The sequence below is a fragment of the Phyllobates terribilis genome, unplaced genomic scaffold (genome assembly GCF_046119375.1).
Source record: "Phyllobates terribilis strain yellow unplaced genomic scaffold, ASM4611937v1 Scaffold_10__3_contigs__length_209671492, whole genome shotgun sequence".
Lineage (NCBI taxonomy): Eukaryota > Metazoa > Chordata > Amphibia > Anura > Dendrobatidae > Phyllobates > Phyllobates terribilis.
Window position 1 is genome coordinate 173,538,577 of NW_027362770.1, and position 23,939 is coordinate 173,562,515.

General features: G+C 41.5%; 1 protein-coding gene across 1 annotated transcript in view; it reads left to right on the forward strand.

Moving 5' to 3' along the window:
* The window catches only part of DGKI (diacylglycerol kinase iota), a 108,696-nt gene extending 90,636 nt beyond the window's left edge, over positions 1-18,060 (forward strand). The window contains exons 16-19 of the mRNA XM_073650182.1: positions 2,273-2,393; positions 12,075-12,111; positions 13,654-13,753; positions 17,458-18,060. Of these exons, the coding sequence (XP_073506283.1) occupies positions 2,273-2,393; positions 12,075-12,111; positions 13,654-13,753; positions 17,458-17,574 (375 nt within the window). The 3' untranslated portion in view covers positions 17,575-18,060. The remainder of the gene's footprint in view (positions 1-2,272; positions 2,394-12,074; positions 12,112-13,653; positions 13,754-17,457) is intronic.
* Positions 18,061-23,939: the final 5,879 nt, after the last annotated feature.

Sequence of the window (23,939 nt, forward strand, 5' to 3'; positions counted from 1 at the left end):
CAGATCACTTTTTATAATTACAGTATGGCCTTAAGGGATTTTGTGGGAACATTTTTACGTCTTTGCGCTAAAGAATCGCGCTTTTGCTGCAAATTTTAGAAAAAAAATAGCTCCGTGAACGTAAAATGTGATCAAACCTAAACACACACCTCAAGGGACAGTCATGGGGCTCAGCAGTCTGCCAAATAGGTGAACCCCCTATGTCCGAGCTCTCGGAGGCGTTATTATTACTTAAGATGGGACTCGGGGGAGGGAGGGCATTATTATCTTGAAAGGGACACTCATGATAATAATATTACTACTTAAGGGGGCACCTTAGGGAATTACAGTATTTTTCAAGGGGACACTGTGTGTAAATTTTACTTTGGAATTGTTACCTTTTAAGAGAGCCCTGAATGGGCATTATTTCTTTATAAGGGAGCACTCACAGCATTATAACTTTATAAGGGAGCACTCTCAGCATTATAACTTTATAAGTGGGCACTCGTAGCATTATAACTTTATAAGGGGGCACTCTCAGCATTATAACTTTATAAGTGGGCACTCGTAGCATTATAACTTCATAAGGGAGCACTCGCGGCATTCATTATTACTTTATAAGAGGACACTCTCAGCATTATAACTTTATAAGGGAGCACTCACAGCATTATTTCTTATAAGGGGGCACTCTGGGAATTGTTATTTTTTAAGAGGGCACTGAAGGGGCATTATTTCTTTAGAAGGAGCATATTATATGAAGGCAGTCACAGCATCATTACTTTAAAGGTTATAATTTCCAGAATGCCCCCTTATAAAGGAACATACAGGGGGGCTTCATAGATTTATTCTCGTAGGATGTGGCTCACAACCGAGTTGAATGTGGCTCTTAAGGTAAGAAAGGTTGGGGATCCTGCTCCAAAAGGGTTCTTCCTCCTTGACATATTGTAGAGACCACCATCAACATTGATCGCAGGGATTGAAGGTACATCGGAGGGATCAACATGGGAGTTAATGCACAAAATAGTTCAGTTTCTCACTATTTTTACGTCTCATATTCTATTCATCTGGCTTCTGACAGTTCAGAATTTTTCTTCTGTTTTGCTGCCTCAAGGAAAACACTTGAGAACAATAAAAGATGCCTGAGTGTTGGTGTGGAACCATATTGGATCTCACACAAGTCAGAAAGTCCAAGAGAAAGTATAACCTCCCCCCCCCCCCCCCATCATTCTGGATTATTGGATTTTACGGGTGGGTTCACTATAAGTATTAAATTCAACTCATATTTTCACTTTGTATTTTCATAGCAGAAACATCAGGCTGGTTTTACATCCAAAGGCAGAATTTTTGAAAACTGTAAGAATTAACTGTCGTTGTTGCCCATAGCAACCAATCATAGAGCAGTTGAAGAGATGAAAGTTTTGAATTGGTTGCTGGGGGCAACAAAAAACGTTTTTTTTTTTCTCTTAGAATGTTTAGATAGAAGGCGGAGCAAAGCTCCTCAGTTAACTGGTGCGAACGCTATTATGTGCCGCCATACCTGGCTGCAATTGAAGGGGTTAAATATTTAGGTTTTTTTTTTTCACTTTGTGCTCTAATCAGTAAATGTTGGAGGCCACAGGAGAAGGAATGCGATGGACGACCTTGAGGAGGGGCAATAATAGGGGGGGAGGATTTCTCTATGATTGAAGGGGGAGGTCACGTAAATGTAGCTTAAAATGATGCTAAAGGGTTGTTTTGGCATTGATGGGGTACTCCGCCGCCGTCCAATCAGCGGACGTCTAGGCTTAACTTGCTGTCACCACTAGGGAGCGCCACTTGCAGATCGCCCTCTAGTGGCAGAAACTTACAACCAAGTTCATTCAGTCTGTCAATTTCCTACCTCCCATTATCACAATTGCGGGTCCGTCCATTATCGTGCCCGGCGCAGGATTCTTCACCCTTTGTTCGCACCGTTTTCTCCCTGGCTCTTAATTTCCTTTGATTGATGGGAATCCTCCTTCTATTTGAGTCCGTTGATACAAACGCTCAGTCGGGCTCTGCTACATCAGAGCTTACAATCTAAATTCCTTAAAAGGGAAAATCTTCACTAAAGCCTCTTGTATTAAGTTTTCGACTTTGTCCTGTGCTCCCCTCAGTGTCGTCCTAGGGACAAAGATCTGCTCTATTTCCCTCTGGTATGATAAAACTGAGCTGCCGGTGCTCAGAAGTGTTGTCATAGGGACACAAGTAGAGAAATTTTTCGCAGAGAAGTTGTAAAATTTTTACTCTGTGTTTTTTTTTTTTTCCCCCGCAGGTCACTGAGTGTTGTGAGAAAGGAGCACGTTTACGGATCCAGGGGCCGGTGCGCTGCTCACTGTTACACCTGGCGGCGCGGGCCGGGCACGCGGAGATCTTATCATACATCTTGGAGAACGGTGAGCTGATTGCAGAAAATTTCTATATTCATCTCTGCTACGCCTGACCAACTCAGCTCAGCTACAACGGACAGAAACAAAACTGATGCATCCGACCAGTCCGGCTCTGCTACATTAGGCAAACTTGGCTCTGCTAGATCAAATAAACTCTGTTCTGCTCCAGACACATCTATCCCGACTGCTCCCCTGACAAACCTTACATTACACTAACTTCAGCTTTGCCACACATAACAGTTTCTGCTCTGCTGTATCGGACAATCCCAGCTCTGCTATATCTGTATGGTAAATTCAGGCGGTACACTTGGTCATTTGTGTACGAGACTGGAGGGGTTAAATCGACTACCGCCTGACCATGACCTCAGCTCCCCGTCCCTTCCCTCCGCAGCCATCTTTTCTCAATCATCACAACAGTGCCCACTTTTCTGGCAGTATTTTTCCCTCCCCGCTGCGCCTGTGTGCTGAGCCTTTGTATGTGCCGCCTCCCTGCTGCTTCCTCCCCCCTCTGCCCTCTTTTTTCACAGCCCTGGCTGGTTTTGTCTCCTTTTCTCCTTCTTTTGCCTCTCCTCCTTCTTGTCTCCTGTGTGGGCACCCGCTGGGCGCTGACTGACAGTCTGGTAATGGCATCTTCTCTATAGCTTCTTCCCTTTTATGCCTGAGCTGCAGAGGAGATTTTGGGATGGTTCACTGGTGATGCCCGGGTTACTCTGCCCAAGATCCTCGCGGAGTCAGAGCCCAAATTATTAGAAAGTTTGAAGTCATCACAAAGAGGAAAAAATTCTATACAATCATCCTTCTTTACTGACCTTGTATACGTTCCATTGCTTTATGCAATGCAATGATACAGGAGGAGATGTAGAGATCAGAACAGAAGGAGAATATAAAAAAAGTAAAGGACTGTATAAACGGTCAATAGACAAGGAGTATATACAATGATGGAGTGTATAGGAGGTCAGTATATAAGTAGTATATACTGTGCAATGATGTAGTGTATAGGAGCTCAGTACAGAAGGAGTATATACAATCATGGAGTGTATAGGAGGTCAGTATAGAAGGAGTATATACAATGATGGAGAGTATAGGAGGTCAGTATAGAAGGAGTATATGCAATGATGTAGTGTATAGGAGGTCAGTATAGAAGGAGTATATACAATGATGGAGTGTATAGGAGGTCAGTATAGAAGAAGTATATACAATAGTGGAGTGTATAGGAGGTCAGTATAGAAGGAGTATATACAATGATGAAGTGTATAGTAGGACAGCATAGAAGGAGTATATACAATAGTGTAGTATGTAGGAGGCCAGTATAGAAGGAGTATATACAATGATGGAGTGTGTGGGAGGTCAGTACAGACCAAAAGTTTGGACACACCTTCTCATTTAAAGATTTTTCTGTATTTTCATGACTTTGAAAATTGTACATTCACACTGAAGGCATCAAAACTATGAATTACCACATGTGGAATTATATACTTAACAAAAAAGTGTGAAACAACTGAAAATATGTCTTATATTCTAGGTTCTTCAAAGTAGCTACCTTTTGCTTTGATGACTGCTCTTTACACTCTTGGCATTCTCTTGATGAGCTTCAAGAGGTAGTCACCGGAAATGGTCTTCCAACAATCTTGAAGGAGTTCCCAGAGATGCTTAGCACTTGTTGGCCCTTTTGCCTTCACTCTGCGGTCCAGCTCACCCCAAACCATCTCGATTGGGTTCAGGTCTGGTGACTGTGGAGGCCAGGTCATCTGGCGTAGCACCCCATCACTCTCCTTCTTGGTCAAATAGCCCTTACACAGCCTGGAGGTGTGTTTGGGGTCATTGTCCTGTTGAAAAATAAATGATGGTCCAACTAAACGCAAACCGGATGGAATAGCATGCCGCTGCAAGATGCTGTGGTAGCCATGCTGGTTCAGTATGCCTTCAATTTTGAATAAATCCCCAACAGTGTCACCAGCAAAGCACCCCCACACCATCACACCTCCTCCTCCATGCTTCACGGTGGGAACCAGGCATGTAGAGTCCATCCGTTCACCTATTCTGCGTCGCACAAAGACACGGTGGTTGGAACCAAAGATCTCAAATTTGGACTCATCAGACCAAAGCACAGATTTCCACTGGTCTAATGTCCATTCCTTGTGTTCTTTAGTCCAAACAAGTCTCTTCTGCTTGTTGCCTGTCCTTAGCAGTGGTTTCCTAGCAGCTATTTTACCATGAAGACCTGCTGCACAAAGTCTCCTCTTAACAGTTGTTGAAGAGATGTGTCTGCTGCTAGAACTCTGTGTGGCATTGACCTGGTCTCTAATCTGAGCTGCTGTTAACCTGCGATTTCTGAGGCAGGTGACTCGGATAAGCTTATCCTCAGAAGCAGAGGTGACTCTTGGTCTTCCTTTCCTGGCGTGGTCCTCATGTGAGCCAGTTTCTTTGTAGTGCTTGATGGTTTTTGCAACTGCACTTGGGGGCACTTTCAAAGTTTTCTCAATTTTTTGGATTGATTAACCTTCATTTCTTAAAGTAATGATGGCCACTCGTTTTTCTTTACTTAGCTGCTTTTTTCTTGCCATAATACAAATTCTAACAGTCTATTCAGTAGGACTATCAGCTGTGTATCCACCTGACTTCTGCACAACACAACTGATGGTCCCAACCCCATTTATAAGGCAAGAAATCCCACTTATTAAACCTGACAGGGCACACCTGTGAAGTGAAAACCATTTCCGGTGACTACCTCTTGAAGCTCATGAAGAGAATGCCAAGAGTGTGCAAAGCAGTCATCAAAGCAAAAGGTGGCTACTGTGAAAAACCTAGAATATAAGACATATTTTCAGTTGTTTCACACTTTTTTGTTAAGTATATAATTCCACATGTGGTAATTCATAGTTTTGATGCCTTCAGTGTGAATGTACAATTTTCGTAGTCATGAAAATACAGAAAAATCTTTAAATGAGAAGGTGTGTCCAAACTTTTGGTCTGTACTGTATGTGATGTATATAAGAGAAAACAGATGATAAAAGAACATGGGAGAAGGCATAAAAGGAGTCAGTACAGAGGGAGTATATGCAATGATGTAGTGTATAGGAGATCAGTACAGAAGGAGTGTATACAATGGTGGAGTGTATAGGAGGTCAGTATAGAAGGAGCATATACAATGATGAAGTATATAGTAGGTCAGTATAAAAGGAGTATATACAATGGTGGGGTGTATAGGAGCTCAGTATAGAAGGAGTATATAAAATGATTAAGTGTATAGGAGGTCAGTATAAAAGGAGTATATACAATGGTGGAAGGTATAGGAGGTCAGTATAGAAGGAGTATATGCAATGATGGAATCCATAGGAGGTCAGCATAGAAGGAGTATATACAATAGTGGAGTGTATAGGAGGTCAGTATAGAATGAGTATATACAATGGTGGAGTGTATAGGAGGTCAGTATAGAAGGAGTATATATATATATTATGTATGTAAGAAAAAACAGATGATAAAGGAACATGGGAGAAGGCGTAAAAGGGGTCAGTACAGAAGGAGAATATGAAAAGTAAAGGAGTGTATAAGAGGTCAGTACAGAAGGAGTATATACAATGATGTAGTGTATAGTAGCTCAGTAGAGAAGGAGTATATACTGTGCAATGATGTAGTGTATAGGAGCTCAGTTCAGAAGGAGTGTATACAATGATGGAGTGTATAGAAGGTCAGTATAGAAGTAGTATACACAATGAAATAGTGTATAGGGGAGCTCAGTATAGAAGGAGTAAAATAGTGGAGTGTATAGGACATCAGTATAGAAGCAGTATATACAATGATGGAGTGTATAGGATGTCAGTTTAGAAGGAGTATATACAATGGTGGAGTGTATAGGAGGTCAGTAAAGAAGGAATATATACAATGATGGAGTATATAGGAGAGGAAATTGATGAGATACAGGAACACAGGAGAAGGTGTAGATACGGTCAGTACAGAAGGAGTATATACAATGATGTAGTGTATAGTAGCTCAGTAGAGAAGGAGTATATACTGTGCAATGATGTAGTGTATAGGAGCTCAGTTCAGAAGGAGTGTATACAATGATGGAGTGTATAGAAGGTCAGTATAGAAGTAGTATACACAATGAAATAGTGTATAGGGGAGCTCAGTATAGAAGGAGTAAAATAGTGGAGTGTATAGGACATCAGTATAGAAGCAGTATATACAATGATGGAGTGTATAGGATGTCAGTTTAGAAGGAGTATATACAATGGTGGAGTGTATAGGAGGTCAGTAAAGAAGGAATATATACAATGATGGAGTATATAGGAGAGGAAATTGATGAGATACAGGAACACAGGAGAAGGTGTAGATACGGTCAGTACAGAAGGAGAATATAAAAACTAAAGGAGTGTATAGTAGGTCAGTGTACAAGGCATATATATAATGATGATAAGCAGGAGAGAGACAGAGCTTATAGGTATAAAAGTGAAAAATATTTATTAAGCATAAGTACAAAAGTTTTAATGTGTCATAAAAAACTGGACAATATAATGAAATGTCAGCCATAATGCCTCCACAACCACATATTAAGGTATATTACAAGTGCAGTTTAGGCAAGAGAAAACTCCCCTCAAAAAGCAAGGTCACAACCAGTGTCACAAACAACTTAAAAAAGCAACGACTAATGATTTCCATCAAAGTGATATTTTGAGAGGGGTTAGGCTTACCAAAGGTGGAAGTGTCAGTATCAGCTGGCAAAGAGGTGGAAATGGTCGGGGCCTGACGCGCGTTTTGTGGGTTTGAATACCGCTTTTCAAAAGTCTGTGTTGTTTACTCATATATATAATGATGTAGTGTATAGTAGCTCAGTATAGAGAAAGTACATACAATTATGGAGTGTGTAGAGTGTAGAAAGAGTATATAGATAGACATTGCCAGCTACACATAACGATCCTTCCCACATTGTATCCTTTCTACCCAGACTTCTATTATAACACACCAGTGTATATTCTTTTTGTACTGGTCCGTCCTGAGATACTAAATGAGAAACACTTGACTATTAAGAGCTGGAACAATGACAACAGAACCCTGGAACTAGTGACATCATCACTCCAGACAGGATGATGTCTGTAACGGGTCTGGGAGGTGGAACCTCTGAGCAACTATACAAAGGGGCAGTCCTTGTAAGGTAGCTGGTGGCTCCCAGGGAAGGCGGGCAGGTAGTCACGGCAAGTGACAGGGACAGTCTCTGGGTAGAAGGGGCAGGAAGTCACGGCAAGTGACGGGGTCAGTCTCTTGACAGGCGGATGGTCACGGCAAGTGACAGCAGGGTAAGAGTCTCTAGACGGGCAGGTGGTCACGGCAAGTGACAGCAGGGAAAGAGTCTCTAGACGGGCAGATGGTCACGGCAAGTGACAGCAGGGAAGAGTCTCTAGATAGGCTAGCAGGCAGGTAGCAGGTGAGCGCTCCCAGGTGAGCAGGCAAGAGTCTCTGGACAGACAGGTGGTCATGGCAAGTGACGGCAGGGCCTCCAGGTAGGCTAGCAGGCAGGTAGCAGGTGAGCGCTCCCAGGTGAGCGGGCAAGAGTCTCTGGACAGGCAGGTGGTCACGGCAAGTGACGGCAGAGCCTCCAGGTAGGCTAGCAGGCAGGTAGCAGGTGAGCGCTCCCAGGTGGGCTAGCAGGTAGGCGCTCCCAGGTGAGCGAGTGAGAGTCTCTGGACAGGCAAGCAGGTATCAGGCAGGTATCTGGCAGGTACTTCCTGGTCCGCAGGCGGACTGATCCATAGACAGACTGGCAGGTGCTGGTAGGCAGACTGTCGGACCACAGGATAGCAAGCAGGTAAGCAGATATCAGGCAGGTATCAAGCAGGAATCTGGCAGGTGACTGGCAGGTAACTGGTAACGGGACCTGAGGGCTGAAGCAGAGTTGAAAGGCTTTGCAACAACATTGCTCGGGCACCTCCATTTTGGAGGAGGTGCCTTATATATGGTGAGGTCCTTCGGCCATTGGCCGGGGACTCCTTAGGACGGCGCGCGCGGCCCCTTTAAGAGAGGGGGAGCGCGCGCGCCCTAAGCACAGAGGCCGGGAAGCAGCGCACTCTGCCAGCAGAGCGGGAGGAAGACGCCGGGCACGGAGCGGAGAGGTGAGGGGAACGGCGTCCCTGCCTAGCAGGAGGCAGGGACACCGATGCTACAATGTCACTTTTAATGTTCTGTAATTCGAATGGCTAATTGATCAAAATGGTTATATACTCCGTCTGTACTGACCTCCGCTACACTTTCTCCTGTATCCTGTCAGTTTCCTCTTCCTATATTGATCAACCCTTTACTATACCACGTGTGCATAACCATCTTTTTCACACTATATTCATTCATAACATACCAGTCTATATTCTCTCTGTACTGGTGTGATTCCTTGGGTTTTAGATGGGAAGCACTTACCTGTAGTCTAGAACTGGCGTAGGGACTACCGAGGATCGGAGTGAGTGACATCATTACTCTGGACACTGTGTTGTCACTTATTGTGAATGTTTTGTCATTCTAAATCAAAAATCGTTAGTAGAATGGGACCTGTATTGAACCTTACCTGGGACTGTTGACTGTGTTGGGAAGAAGCGCCTCGCAGTTGCCCTTTCGCGGGTCTTTGGGCACTGTCCAATTGCCCGTTGGCTCAGACAGTAATCAAAGGCAGGACTTTTGTGTGCCAAATTGTGCCATGAAAAGACCGCAGATAGAACAAACCTTATGTGGTGTTTTTAGGAGACCTTATCAGATATCCCGTAAAGAAATATTATTCCTCAAGCTGACAGCATTCTCTGATCAGTATCCGGTTGAGCTGATATGTCTTTCAAGAAGCGTCAGGAAGGTCTGTTCACTCCGGACATCAACCACAAAGATCCTACAATTGTTCCTTCTCTGAATAGTCAAACAATCATTACCTGGGACACAGGTTTCTCATTTCCCATCTGTGAGGCATTCAGTCCCTTAATATCTTGGTGGTAATCCCTCGGGTAGATCAGTGTCAGTAATTACGGAGGGCTCGCCTGCAGGAACAGGCTAAATCCTGGAGATTTTTGTTTTGTAGTTTTTTTCTTAAAGATTTACATTAGAATAGAGCATTGGGGCAAAGAGCATTGGAGCCCCCCTCCGAGTCTATTACTTAAGCCTTAGATTAATTATTTATGTCACACTAATCATCACAAATCTCAGGACTCCTCATTATTGACTTCAGATAAGTGTTTTTTTTCTATCATCCCAACCCTGAAATTCATGTTGTGGCAAAGATCTTTTCGAATGTTATGACATTGATTTCTCATTGGGTTGGTATTTTTTAATTCTCCTTAAAATAATGGAGTGATCTGGAATTATAAGTTCTCAAGTTGACGGAGGGTCTTCGGAAAGATCGTGGGGCACATTCAGCATCCATGTATTGAAGGTTTTGACTCCTACCGACCACTTCGTTGTCTCCATAGAATTGTCAATCCTTTCTTCACAGTGTGTCATAGTTATGATCTCCGTGATCATTTCTATCAATTTTTTTTTTTCTTTTCATCCTCTTGGGTATTTGAAGCCTAATTATCTTTACCATTGAGTTGAGTCTTCTTGTAGAACTTCAGTCTTCTAGAGGAAGAGTTTGGTTGATTGGTCAGGTTGTTATTTTTTGCTTTTCCTTGCCACCCTTGGTACTCTGAACATTTTACATCATCTTAGTATCTGTTGAGGGTTTTGACTTCTAACAACCATAGGGTGGACTTCTCAAGATCATTGCTGGCTCTGTTTTGCTCTCTGAGCTTCTTAATGGCATAGTTATAATCTCAGTCATCTTTTCTATCAATGTATATTTTTTTAATCCTCTTGGAGTTTTGAAGCCTAATTGTTTTCTCCATTGAGTTGGGTCTTCTTCTTGCAGCGCTTCAGTCTGCGAGCGAAACGGTCGGCTTGATTGACCAAGTGGTTAACATGTTGGTTTTTCTTGCCACCCTTGGTACTTTGAACAGTTGGCTTGATTGGTCTAGTGGTTAACATGTTGGTTTTTCTTGCCACCCTTGGTACTTTGAACAGTTGGCTTGATTGGTCTAGTGGTTAACATGTTGGTTTTTCTTGCCACCCTTGGTACTTTGAACAGTTGGCTTGATTAGTCAAGTGGTTACATGTTGGTTTTCCTTGACAGCCTTGGTTCTCTGAGCAGTCTTTATCAGCTTAGTATCTGTTGAGGGCTTTGACTTCTAACAACCATAGGATGGACTTCTCGAGATCATTGTCGGTTGTGTTTTGCTTTTCAGTGGCATAGTCATAATCTTTGTGATCATTACTATCAATTTTTTTTTAATTCTTTAGAGTCTTTGAAGCTTGTCTTCCCATTGAGTTGAGTCGTCTTCTCGTAAAGCTTCAGTCTTTGAGCAGACGAGTTGGCTTGATTGCTCAAGTGGTTACTTGTTGGTTTTTCTTGTGACCTTTGGTCTTCTGAGCAGTTTTCATCATCTTAGTATCTGTTGAGAGCTTTGACTTCTAACACCAACAGGATGGACTTCTCAATATCATAGTTGGTTCTGGATGACTTTCTAAGCTTCAGAGTGGTAAAGAGTTGATAGCTTGTTTCTATTGAATTTTTTTTCTTTCAAGTCTAATGGTCCTCTACATTGAGTTGGGTCATTCCTAATGTAAACCCAGACACTCAGTCTTTGAGGGGAAAATGGTGGCTTTAATTGGTCAAATGATTGTTGGTTTTTCTTGCCACCCTTGGTACTTTGAACACTCTTAACCATATTAGAAACATATTAGAATGGGCTTCTCGAGATCATTGTTGGTTTTATTTGGCTCTCGGAGCTTCTCCGTGGCATAGTCATGATCCCCGTGATTGTTTCTATCGATTTTTTTTTTCTTTTTTTATCCTCTTTCAAACCTAATTGTCTTCTCCATTCAGTTGGGTCTTCTTCTTGTAGAGCTTCAGTCATCTAGTGACATGATTGCTCAAGTTGTTACTTGTTGGTTTTCCTTGCCAAATTTGGTACTCTGAACGCTCTTCATCATATTAGTATCTATTTAGGGTTTTGACTTCTAACAGCCATAGGATGGACTTCTTAATACCGTTGTTGGTTCTTTTTGGCTCTCTGAGCTTCTCAGTGGTGTAGCCATGATCTCGGTGATCTTATAGATTCATCTTTTTGCTTTTCGTCCTCATGGCTCTTTCAAGCATGATTATCCTCTTTATCCTTTTGGGTTTTCTTCTTGACTCATAGTTTTTAAGTGCAAGACTGACAAAGCTGTTTTTCAAGACTAAGCAAAATGAAACAAGTTCTAAGTTTTTTCTGCCCTCATTTTTGAAGAGTCCTTGCCTTCACAGAAATCCTCAATGTTCCACACAGTCCTCAACTTGAGGCTCATTCACATGTCAGTGATTTTTCTCGTTCGAGTAAATTGCGGACTGTATGCATCGGATGAGTGGAAGTGTCTTTCGTGCAGGAAAATAATACGCAAAGCTGCACTATTCACTTTAAGGAGCCTTGGGGAGCCTTGTTCTTTGTTTTTTTTATTCCCGGACAAGCCATTTAACATAGGGATAATCATAATAGCAGTAAGGATAAGACGGATAATAGAAAAATAAGGGAAAAAACACAAATATCTGCCCTTGTGACCTTGGTTATTACTCAGCCTTATATACTGTAAAGTGGAGTTTTCCTTTAAACTCTCATTACCATTTTTTTTTTTACTTTCTCCCTTTAGGATCTGAGGATCTCCTGGACATGGTCGATAGAACCACGTAAGTTTACCAGTCTCTGTCTCCTTTCTTACCCTTTTTGTTAATCTTGGCTCCTTGGAAAAAAAAGGGAATCCAGCAGAATTATAAATGCAGCTCTGGATGTATTCATCTACTATATAATTGTCTTATCCCGTCTGTCTGTCTGTCTTTCTGTCTGTCTTTCTGTCTGTCTGTCCTGGAAATCCCGCGTCGCTCATTGGTCCGGCAGCGGCCAATCAGCGCCGCGGGATTTCTGAAAAAAGATGGCGGCCGTTAGCGGCTCATCTGTGGGACGGAGCTCAGTGGCGATGCAGCCGGGAGATGAGCGCCGCGAGGCGCTCATATCCCGGCCGGTAACAGCAGAAGGACCTCGACCGCCGGACCCATCTGCGGGACGGAGATGCAGCCGGGAGATGACCGGCCGGAGGCGCTCATCTCCCGGCCGGTAGCAGCGGAAGGACCGCCGGCGTCGCTGACCTCCATGCGGAAGGGAGGACCGGGGAGCGGCGCTGCGGGTCGGGATACTTCTGCTGCGAGCGCCCGCTCATGTCCCGGGTTCTCGCTGCGGAAGTACCCCGCTCTGCTGATTGGTCGCGACCGCCGGCCGCCACCAATCAGCGATTTTGGCGCCAAATTTAAACCCCGCTCTGCTAATTGGTCGCGGATGCCGACCGCGACTAATCAGCATTATTGGCGCCAAATTTAAACACCGCTCTGCTGATTGGTCGCGACCGCCGGCCGCCACCAATCAGCAGAGCGGGGTTTAAATTTGGCGCCAATACTGCTGATTGGTCGCGGTTGCCGGCCGTGACCAATCAGCAGTATTGGCGCCAAATTTAAACCCCGCTCTGCTGATTGGTCGCGGCCGGCAACCGCGACCAATCGGCAGTATTGGCGCCAAATTTAAACACCGCTCTGCTGATTGGTCGCGGCCGCCACCAATCAGCGATTTTGGTGCCAAATTTAAACCCCGCTCTGCTGATTGGTCGCGGTTGCCGGCCGCGACTAATCAGCATTGTTGGCGCCAAATTGCCGGCCGCGACTAATCAGCATTATTGCCGCCAAATTTAAACACCGCTCTGCTGAATGGTCGCGGCCGTGACCAATCACCATTATTGGCGCCAAATTTAAACACTGCTTTGCTATTGGTCGGGTTCGCTGGCTGCGACCAATCAGCATTATTGGCGCAAAATTTAAACCCCGCTCTGCTGATTAGTCTCGACCGCCGGCCGTGACCAATCAGCGATATAGTCGCCAAAGTTCAAGACCGCTTTGCTGATTGGTCGCGGTTGCCGGCCGCGACCAATCAGCGATTTTGGCTTCAAATTTAAACACCGCTCTGCTGATTGCGCCCAGTCTGCCACATACATATTCTAGAATACCCGATGCGTTAGAATCGGGCCACCATCTAGTTCCTAATAAAATGTAGCCAACTCTTTATTTTCTATCTCTGAGGTTCAGAAAGGGCATTTTTGTGCATCAGACTTACATGTACATTGACTTTTTGTCCCAGATGTATGAGCTTGCACAATGTGTGTTCACTTTTATGTGTTTTTTTTTCAGAGGAGAGACGGCATTGCACAAAGCTGCTTTCCAGGGACACCGGCATGTTTGCCAAATTCTTGTGGACGCCGGTGCCTGTTTGTCGAAGAGGGATTTTAAGGTAAATCATCAACTGGTTTTATGTATTTTAGGGTCACTGAGTTGTTGCACCTGTTCTGTCAAAAAAATTCTAAAAACAGATCAGATTATGTCTATCAGGTCCACGACGTGTGACAGTTATTATTGGATGTCTGTAGGATTAGAAGAAGATCTCAGTTTCGAGCCAGTGGATCTTTACGGTGGCCCCCTGAGAGCTTAGTTTGAGTAGCCTATTAACAAATGTCAAATTCCTGTTATATGGCCAGCCCAAAAAGATATCAATTTCAAAAGTTTCCATCTCCCTAAGACCTTCTGCTACCGTTTCCATCTCCCTAAGACCTTCTGCTACCGTTTCCATCTCCCTAAGACCTTCTGTTACCGTTTCCATCTCCCTAAGACCTTCTGCTGCTGTTTCCATCTACCTAAGACCTTCTGCTACCGTTACCATCACCCTATGGCCTTCTGCTAACGTTTCCATCTCTCTAAGACCTTCTACTACCGTTTCAATCTCCCTAAGACCTTCTGCTGCCGCTTCCATCTCCCTAACACCTTCTGCTGCTGTTTCCATCTCCCTAAGACTTTCTGCTGCTGTTTCCTTCTCCCTAAGACCTTCTGCTGGTGTTTCCATCTCCCTAAGACCTTCTGCTGCCGTTTCCATCTCCCTAAGACCTTCTGCTGCCGTTTCCATCTCCCTAAGACCCTCTGCTGCAGTTTCTATCTCCCTAAGACCTTCTGCTGCCGTTTCCATCTCCCTAAGACCTTCTGCTGCCGTTTCCATCTCCCTAAGACCTTCTGCTGCCATTTCCATCTCCCTAAGACCTTAAGGTGCCGTTTCCATCTCTCTAAGACCTTCTGCTACCGTTTCCGTCTCCCTAAGACCTTCTGCTGCTGTTTCCATCCACCTAAGATCTTCTGCTACCGTTTCTGTCTCCCTAAGACCTTTTGCTGCCGTTTCCATCTCCCTAAGACCCTCTGCTACAGTTTCTATCTCCCTAAGACCTTCTGGTGCCGTTTTCATCTCCCTAAGACCTTCTGGTGCCTTTTTCATCTCCCTAAGACCTTCTGCTGCCGTTTCCATCTCCCTAAGACCCTCTGCTGCAGTTTCTATCTCCCTAAGACCTTCTGCTGCCGTTTCCATCTCCCTAAGACCTTCTGCTACTGTTTCCATCCACCTAAGACCTTCTGCTGCTGTTTCCATCCACCTAAGATCTTCTGCTACCGTTTCTGTCTCCCTAAGACCTTTTGCTGCCGTTTCCATCTCCCTAAGACCCTCTGCTACAGTTTCTATCTCCCTAAGACCTTCTGGTGCCGTTTTCATCTCCCTAAGACCTTCTGTTGCCTTTTTCATCTCCCTAAGACCTTCTGTTGCCTTTTTCATCTCCCTAAGACCTTCTGTTGCCGTTTCCATCTCCCTAAGACCTTCTGGTGCCGTTTCCATCTCCCTAAGACCTTCTGCTATTGTTTCCATCCACCTAAGACCTTCTGCTACTGGTTCCATCTCCCTAAGACCTTCTGCTACCTTTTCCATCTCCCTAAGACCTTCTGCTACCGTTTCCATCTCCCTAAGACCTTCTGCTACCGTTTCCGTCTCCCTAAGACCTTTTGCTACCGTTTCCGTCTCCCTAAGACCTTCTGCTACCGTTTCCATCTCCCTAAGACCTTCTGCTGCCGTTTCCATCTCCCTAAGACCTTCTGCTGCCGTTTCCATCTCCCTAAGACCTTCTGCTGCCGTTTCCATCTCCCTAAGACCTTCTGCTGCCATTTCCATCTCCCTAAGACCTTCTGCTGCCATTTCCATCTCCCTAAGACCTTCAGGTGCCGTTTCCATCTCCCTAAGACCTTCTGCTACCGTTTCCATCTCCCTAAGACCTTCTGCTACTGTTTCCATCCACCTAAGACCTTCTGCTACTGTTTCCATCTCCCTAAGACCTTCTGCTACCGTTTCCGTCTCCCTAAGACCTTCTGCTACCGTTTCCATCTCCCTAAGACCTTCTGCTACCGTTTCCATCTCCCTAAGACCTTCTGCTACCGTTTCCATCTCCCTAAGACCTTCTGCTACCGTTTCCGTCTCCCTAAGACCTTCTGCTGCTGTTTCCATCCACCTAAGATCTTCTGCTACCGTTTCTGTCTCCCTAAGACCTTTTGCTGCCGTTTCCATCTCCCTAAGACCCTCTGCTACAGTTTCTATCTCCCTAAGACCTTCTCGTGCCGTTTTCATCTCCCTAAGACCTTCAGGTGCCGTTTCCATCTCCCTAAGACCTTCTGCTACCGTTTCCATCTCCCTAAGACCTTCTGCTACTGTTTCCATCCACCTAAGACCTTCTGCTACTGTTTCCATCTCCCTAAGACCTTCTGCTACCGTTTCCGTCTCCCTAAGACCTTCTGCTACCGTTTCCATCTCCCTAAGACCTTCTGCTACCGTTTCCATCTCCCTAAGACCTTCTGCTACCGTTTCCATCTCCCTAAGACCTTCTGCTACCGTTTCCGTCTCCCTAAGACCTTCTGCTGCTGTTTCCATCCACCTAAGATCTTCTGCTACCGTTTCTGTCTCCCTAAGACCTTTTGCTGCCGTTTCCATCTCCCTAAGACCCTCTGCTACAGTTTCTATCTCCCTAAGACCTTCTCGTGCCGTTTTCATCTCCCTAAGACCTTCTGGTGCCTTTTTCATCTCCCTAAGACCTTCTGGTGCCTTTTTCATCTCCCTAAGACCTTCTGTTGCCGTTTCCATCTCCCTAAGACCTTCTGGTGCCGTTTCCATCTCCCTAAGACCTTCTGCTATTGTTTCCATCCACCTAAGACCTTCTGCTACTGGTTCCATCTCCCTAAGACCTTCTGCTACCTTTTCCATCTCCCTAAGACCTTCTGCTGCCGTTTCCATCTCCCTAAGACCTTCTGCTACCGTTTCCGTCTCCCTAAGACCTTTTGCTACCGTTTCCATCTCCCTAAGACCTTCTGCTACTGTTTCCATCTCCCTAAGACCTTCTGCTACCCTTTCCATCTCCCTAAGACCTTCTGCTACTGTTTACATCTCCCTAAGACCTTCTGCTACCGTTTCCATCTCCCTAAGACCTTCTGCTACCGTTTCCGTCTCCCTAAGACCTTTTGCTACCGTTTCCATCTCCCTAAGACCTTTTGCTACCGTTTCCATCTCCCTAAGACCTTCTGCTACTGTTTCCATCTCCCTAAGACCTTCTGCTACCCTTTCCATCTCCCTAAGACCTTCTGCTACTGTTTACATCTCCCTAAGACCTTCTGCTACCGTTTCCATCTCCCTAAGACCTTCTTCTACCGTTTCCGTCTCTCTAAGACCTTCTGCTACCGTTTCCATCTCACTAAGACCTTCTGCTACCGCACCTTTACTTTCTACACCCTCCTCTTTCTGTGTTGGCTTCTTTTCCCAAATAGTTGAGACACCTTGGAGCTGGAAGCCAATAACCCAGCTGCGTTTAGCATAAAAGTGGCCATCCATATTGGGTGAAAGTTGGCAATTAATAAAATTTAACACAATGTCCGATGCCCCTAGTAATATAACCTTTTAGGAACTACAGTGGGCCACCACTGCTCCTCAGAACATGTTTGAAGATTTGGTGGCTTTACGACACTTTCACCAGCTTTTCTTTCCAAACTAGTGGTCCATGAAAAATTCTTACAAAATTAGCAAATTTGTATTCATTTTGACCAATATATTTTATTACTCGTTACCAGATTTTTTTTAAATTTCAACAGGGACAAACCCCGCTGGACGTTGCCCAAAACACAGGAGACTCCGAACTTGCATCTTACTTGGAAACATCTCAAGCGAAGCAACTTCTTTCCAACGACGACTTGGAGACAGCGGTTTGATGAGGGCACTACATGGCAGAAACCAGTTTGAAAAGAGAAGAGACCCGCGTAGCCGGAAGGTTCCTGGTGAAGGTCACCCCCCCCACCTAGGTGGAGGAAACTGGTCGGAAGTGGCACCCCTTCCTCATGCAAGATTTCCAGTGTAGGGTGCACTTTCCAGTTTGTGAAGGGCTAACGAGACTTGCCACGGAACTGCCACTCACTTGTTGAGGGATGAAGAAAGCGTGGTGAAGGACGGCAGAGGTGGGGCCGAGCCCTCGCCCCATGAGGAACCCTCTCTCTCTCTCTTTCTCTGTGTATTCCAAAAAGGCGCATGATCCTGTCCATTGTCTTATCTCCTCACGGTTGTCAGACTTATCCCGGCTCGGTCAGAAGGGAGGACTCAGGGGCCGGCACAGTGTTATCAACCTCACAGCTGTTATTTAATTTTTGTTTTTATTCAGTATCTGCAGAGCCAACTCATTAAAAAGAGACTGGAACCTACAAGGAATGAGTGTGGTGACCATCCGGCACAAACAGATTATAATTTATTCATCATATGGAGAGTCGACATAATATATCATTATTTTTTTTAATCAGAAGATTCACATGACCTAAAATACCGTATAATTATACAACACGGGAAGACATCCTGTCACATTCACAAATATATAGATATATATGTATCGGCGCTCATATACCATGACATATCCTGTGATGTTTGATTTGTAACATTATTACATAGATCGTTGCAAACTACTGTTCTCTGTCCGACATTTTAGGTTAATAAAGTCTAAATGAAGTGCCCTTTTATTAAAAAGTAACCTTCATCTACACCTCAGTCATTATATCCTTGTAGATAGGAGCAGTATTATAGCAGTTATATTCTTGTACATAGGGGGCAGTATTATAGCAGTTATATTCTTGTACATAGGAGCAGTATTATAGTAGATATATTCTTGTACATAGGAGCAGTATTATAGTAGTTATATTCCTGTACATAGGGGCAGTATTATAGTAGTTATATTCTTGTACATAGGGGGCAGTATTATAGCAGTTATATTCTTGTACATAGGGGGCAGTATTATAGCAGTTATATTCTTGTACATAGGAGCAGTATTATAGTAGTTATATTCTTGTACATAGGGGCAGTATTATAGTAGTTATATTCTTGTACATAGGGGGCAGTATTATAGCAGTTATATTCTTGTACAAAGGGGCAGTATTATAGTAGTTATATTCTTGCACATAGGAGCAGTATTATAGTAGTTATATTCTTGTATATAGGGGGCAGTATTATAGTAGTTATATTCTTGCACATAGGAGCAGTATTATAGTAGTTATATTCTTGTATATAGGAGCAGTATTATAGCAGTTATATTCTTGTACATAGGGGCAGTATTATAGTAGTTATATTCTTGCACATAGGAGCAGTATTATAGTAGTTATATTCTTGTATATAGGGGGCAGTATTATAGTAGTTATATTCTTGTACATAGGGAGCAGTATTATAGTAGTTATATTCTTGTACATAGGGGGCAGTATTATAGTAGTTATATTCTTGTACATAGGGGCAGTATTATAGTAGTTATATTCTTGTACATAGGGGCAGTATTATAGTAGTTATAATCTTGTACATAGGAGCAGTATTATAGTAGTTATATTCTTGTACATAGGGGCAGTATTATAGTAGTTATATTCTTGCACATAGGAGCAGTATTATAGTAGTTATAATCTTGTACATAGGGAGCAGTGTTATAGTAGTTATATTCTTGCATATAGGGGCAGCATTATAGTAGTTATATTCTTGTACATAGGAGCAGTATTATAGTAGTTATATTCTTGTACATAGGAGCAGTATTATAGTAGTTATAATCTTGTACATAGGGGAGCAGTATTATAGTAGTTATATTCTTGTACATGGGGGCAGTATTATAGTAGTTATATTCTTGTACATAGGAGCAGTATTATAGTAGTTATATTCTTGTACATAGGAGCAGTATTATAGTAGTTATATTCTTGTACATAGGAGCAGTATTATAGTAGTTATATTCTTGTACATAGGAGCAGTATTATAGTAGTTATATTCTTGTATATAGGAGCAGTATTATAGTAGTTATATTCTTGTACATAGGAGCAGTATTATAGTAGTTATATTCTTGTACATAGGAGCAGTATTATAGTAGTTATATTCTTGTACATAGGGGGCAGTATTATAGTAGTTATATTCTTGTACATAGGGAGCAGTATTATAGTAGTTATATTCTTGTACATAGGGGGCAGTATTATAGTAGTTATATTCTTGTACATAGGAGCAGTATTATAGTAGTTATATTCTTGTACATAGGGAGCAGTATTATAGTAGTTATATTCTTGTACATAGGAGCAGTATTATAGTAGTTATATTTTTGTACATAGGGGGCAGTATTATAGTAGTTATATTCTTGTACATAGGGAGCAGTATTATAGTAGTTATATTCTTGTACATAGGAGCAGTATTATAGTAGTTATATTCTTGTACATAGGAGCAGTATTATAGTAGTTATATTCTTGTACATAGGAGCAGTATTATAGTAGTTATATTCTTGTACATAGGAGCAGTATTATAGTAGTTATATTCTTGTACATAGGAGCAGTATTATAGTAGTTATATTCTTGTACATAGGAGCAGTATTATAGTAGTTATATTCTTGTACATAGGGGGCAGTATTATAGTAGTTATATTCTTGTACATAGGGAGCAGTATTATAGTAGTTATATTCTTGTACATAGGAGCAGTATTATAGTAGTTATATTCTTTTACATAGGAGCAGTATTATAGTAGTTATATTCTTGTACATAGGGAGCAGTATTATAGTAGTTATATTCTTGTACATAGGAGCAGTATTATAGTAGTTATATTCTTGTACATAGGGAGCAGTATTATAGTAGTTATATACTTGTACATAGGGAGCAGTATTATAGTAGTTATATACTTGTACATAGGGGGCAGTATTTTAGTAGTTATATTCTTGTACATAGGGGGCAGTATTATAGTAGTTATATTCTTGTACATAGGGGGCAGTATTATAGTAGTTATATTCTTGTACATAGGGGCAGTATTATAGTAGTTATATTCTTGTACATAGGAGCGGTATTATAGTAGTTATATTCTTGTACATAGGGGCAGTATTATAGTAGTTACATTCTTGTACATAGGGGCAGTATTATAGTAGTTATATTCTTGTACATAGGGGCAGTATTATAGTAGTTATATTCTTGTACATAGGAGCAGTATTATAGTAGTTATATTTTTGTACATAGGGGGCAGTATTATAGTAGTTATATTCTTGTACATAGGAGCAGTATTATAGTAGTTATATTCTTGTACATAGGGGGCAGTATTATAGTAGTTATATTCTTGTACATAGGAGCAGTATTATAGTAGTTATATTCTTGTACATAAGGGGCAGTATTATAGTAGTTATATTCTTGTACATAGGGGCAGTATTATAGTAGTTATATTCTTGTACATAGGAGCAGTATTATAGTAGTTATATTCTTGTACATAGGAGCAGTATTATAGTAGTTATATTCTTGTACATAGGGAGCAGTATTATAGTAGTTATATACTTGTACATAGGGGGCAGTGTTTTAGTAGTTATATTCTTGTACATAGGGGGCAGTATTATAGTAGTTATATTCTTGTACATAGGGGGCAGTATTATAGTGGTTATATTCTTGTACATAGGGGCAGTATTATAGTAGTTATATTCTTGTACATAGGAGCGGTATTATAGTAGTTATATTCTTGTACATAGGGGGCAGTATTATAGTAGTTACATTCTTGTACATAGGGGGCAGTATTATAGTAGTTATATTCTTGTACATAGGGGCATTATTATAGTAGTTATATTCTTGTACATAGGAGCAGTATTATAGTAGTTATATTTTTGTACATAGGGGGCAGTATTATAGTAGTTATATTCTTGTACATAGGAGCAGTATTATAGTAGTTATATTCTTGTACATAGGGGGCAGTATTATAGTAGTTATATTCTTGTACATAGAGGCAGTATTATAGTAGTTATTTTCTTGTACATAGAGGCAGTATTATAGTAGTTATTTTCTTGTACATAGGAGCAGTATTATAGTAGTTATATTCTTGTACATAGGGGGCAGTATTATAGTAGTTATATTCTTGTACATAGGAGCAGTATTATAGTAGTTATATTCTTGTACATAGGGGCAGTATTATAGCAGTTATATTCTTGTACATAGGGGCAGTATTATAGCAGTTATATTCTTGTACATAGGGGGCAGTATTATAGTAGTTATTTTCTTGTACATAGGAGCAGTATTATAGTAGTTATATTCTTGTACATAGGGTCAGTATTACAGTAGTTATATTCTTGTACATAGGGGCTGTATTATAGTAGTTATATTCTTGTACTTAGGGGGGCTGTATTATAGTAGTTATATTCTTGTACTTAGGGGGCTGTATTATAGTAGTTATATTCTTGTACATAGGGGGCAGTATTATAGTAGTTATATTCTTGTACATAGGAGCAGTATTATAGTAGTTATATTCTTGTACATAGGGGGCAGTATTATAGTAGTTATATTCCTGTACATAGGGGGCAGTATTATAGTAGTTATATTCCTGTACATAGGGGGCAGTATTATAGTAGTTATATTCTTGTCCATAGGAGCTGTATTATAGTAGTTATAATCTTGTACATAGGGAGCAGTATTATAGTAGTTATATTCTTGCACATAGGAGCAGCATTATAGTAGTTATAATCTTGTACATAGGGGAGCAGTATTATAGTAGTTATATTCTTGTACATAGGAGCAGAATTATAGTAGTTATATTCTTGTACATAGGAGCAGTATTATAGTAGTTATAATCTTGTACATAGGGGAGCAGTATTATAGTAGTTATATTCTTGTACATAGGAGCAGTATTATAGTAGTTATTTTCTTGTATATAGGAGCAGTATTATAGTAGTTATATTCTTGTACATAGGAGCAGTATTATAGTAGTTATATTCTTGTACATAGGAGCAGTATTATAGTAGTTATATTCTTGTACATAGGGAGCAGTATTATAGTAGTTATATTCTTGTACATAGGGAGCAGTATTATAGTAGTTATATTCTTGTACATAGGGGGCAGTATTATAGTAGTTATATTCTTGTACATAGGAGCAGTATTATAGTAGTTATATTCTTGTACATAGGAGCAGTATTATAGTAGTTATATTCTTGTACATAGGAGCAGTATTATAGTAGTTATATTCTTGTACATAGGAGCAGTATTATAGTAGTTATATTCTTGTACATAGGGGGCAGTATTATAGTAGTTATATTCTTGTACATAGGGGGCAGTATTTTAGTAGTTATATTCTTGTACATAGGAGCAGTATTATAGTAGTTATATTCTTGTACATAGGGGGCAGTATTATAGTAGTTATATACTTGTACATAGGGGGCAGTATTTTAGTAGTTATATTCTTGTACATAGGGGGCAGTATTATAGTAGTTATATTCTTGTACATAGGGGGCAGTATTATAGTAGTTATATTCTTGTACATAGGGGCAGTATTATAGTAGTTATATTCTTGTACATAGGAGCGGTATTATAGTAGTTATATTCTTGTACATAGGGGCAGTATTATAGTAGTTACATTCTTGTACATAGGGGCAGTATTATAGTAGTTATATTCTTGTACATAGGGGCAGTATTATAGTAGTTATATTCTTGTACATAGGAGCAGTATTATAGTAGTTATATTTTTGTACATAGGGGGCAGTATTATAGTAGTTATATTCTTGTACATAGGGGGCAGTATTATAGTAGTTATATTCTTGTACATAGGGGCAGTATTATAGTAGTTATATTCTTGTACATAGGAGCAGTATTATAGTAGTTATATTCTTGTACATAGGAGCAGTATTATAGTAGTTATATTCTTATACATAGGGAGCAGTATTATAGTAGTTATATTCTTGTACATAGGAGCAGTATTATAGTAGTTATATTCTTGTACATAGGAGCAGTATTATAGTAGTTATATTCTTGTACATAGGGAGCAGTATTATAGTAGTTATATACTTGTACATAGGGGGCAGTGTTTTAGTAGTTATATTCTTGTACATAGGGGGCAGTATTATAGTAGTTATATTCTTGTACATAGGGGGCAGTATTATAGTGGTTATATTCTTGTACATAGGGGCAGTATTATAGTAGTTATATTCTTGTACATAGGAGCGGTATTATAGTAGTTATATTCTTGTACATAGGGGGCAGTATTATAGTAGTTACATTCTTGTACATAGGGGGCAGTATTATAGTAGTTATATTCTTGTACATAGGGGCATTATTATAGTAGTTATATTCTTGTA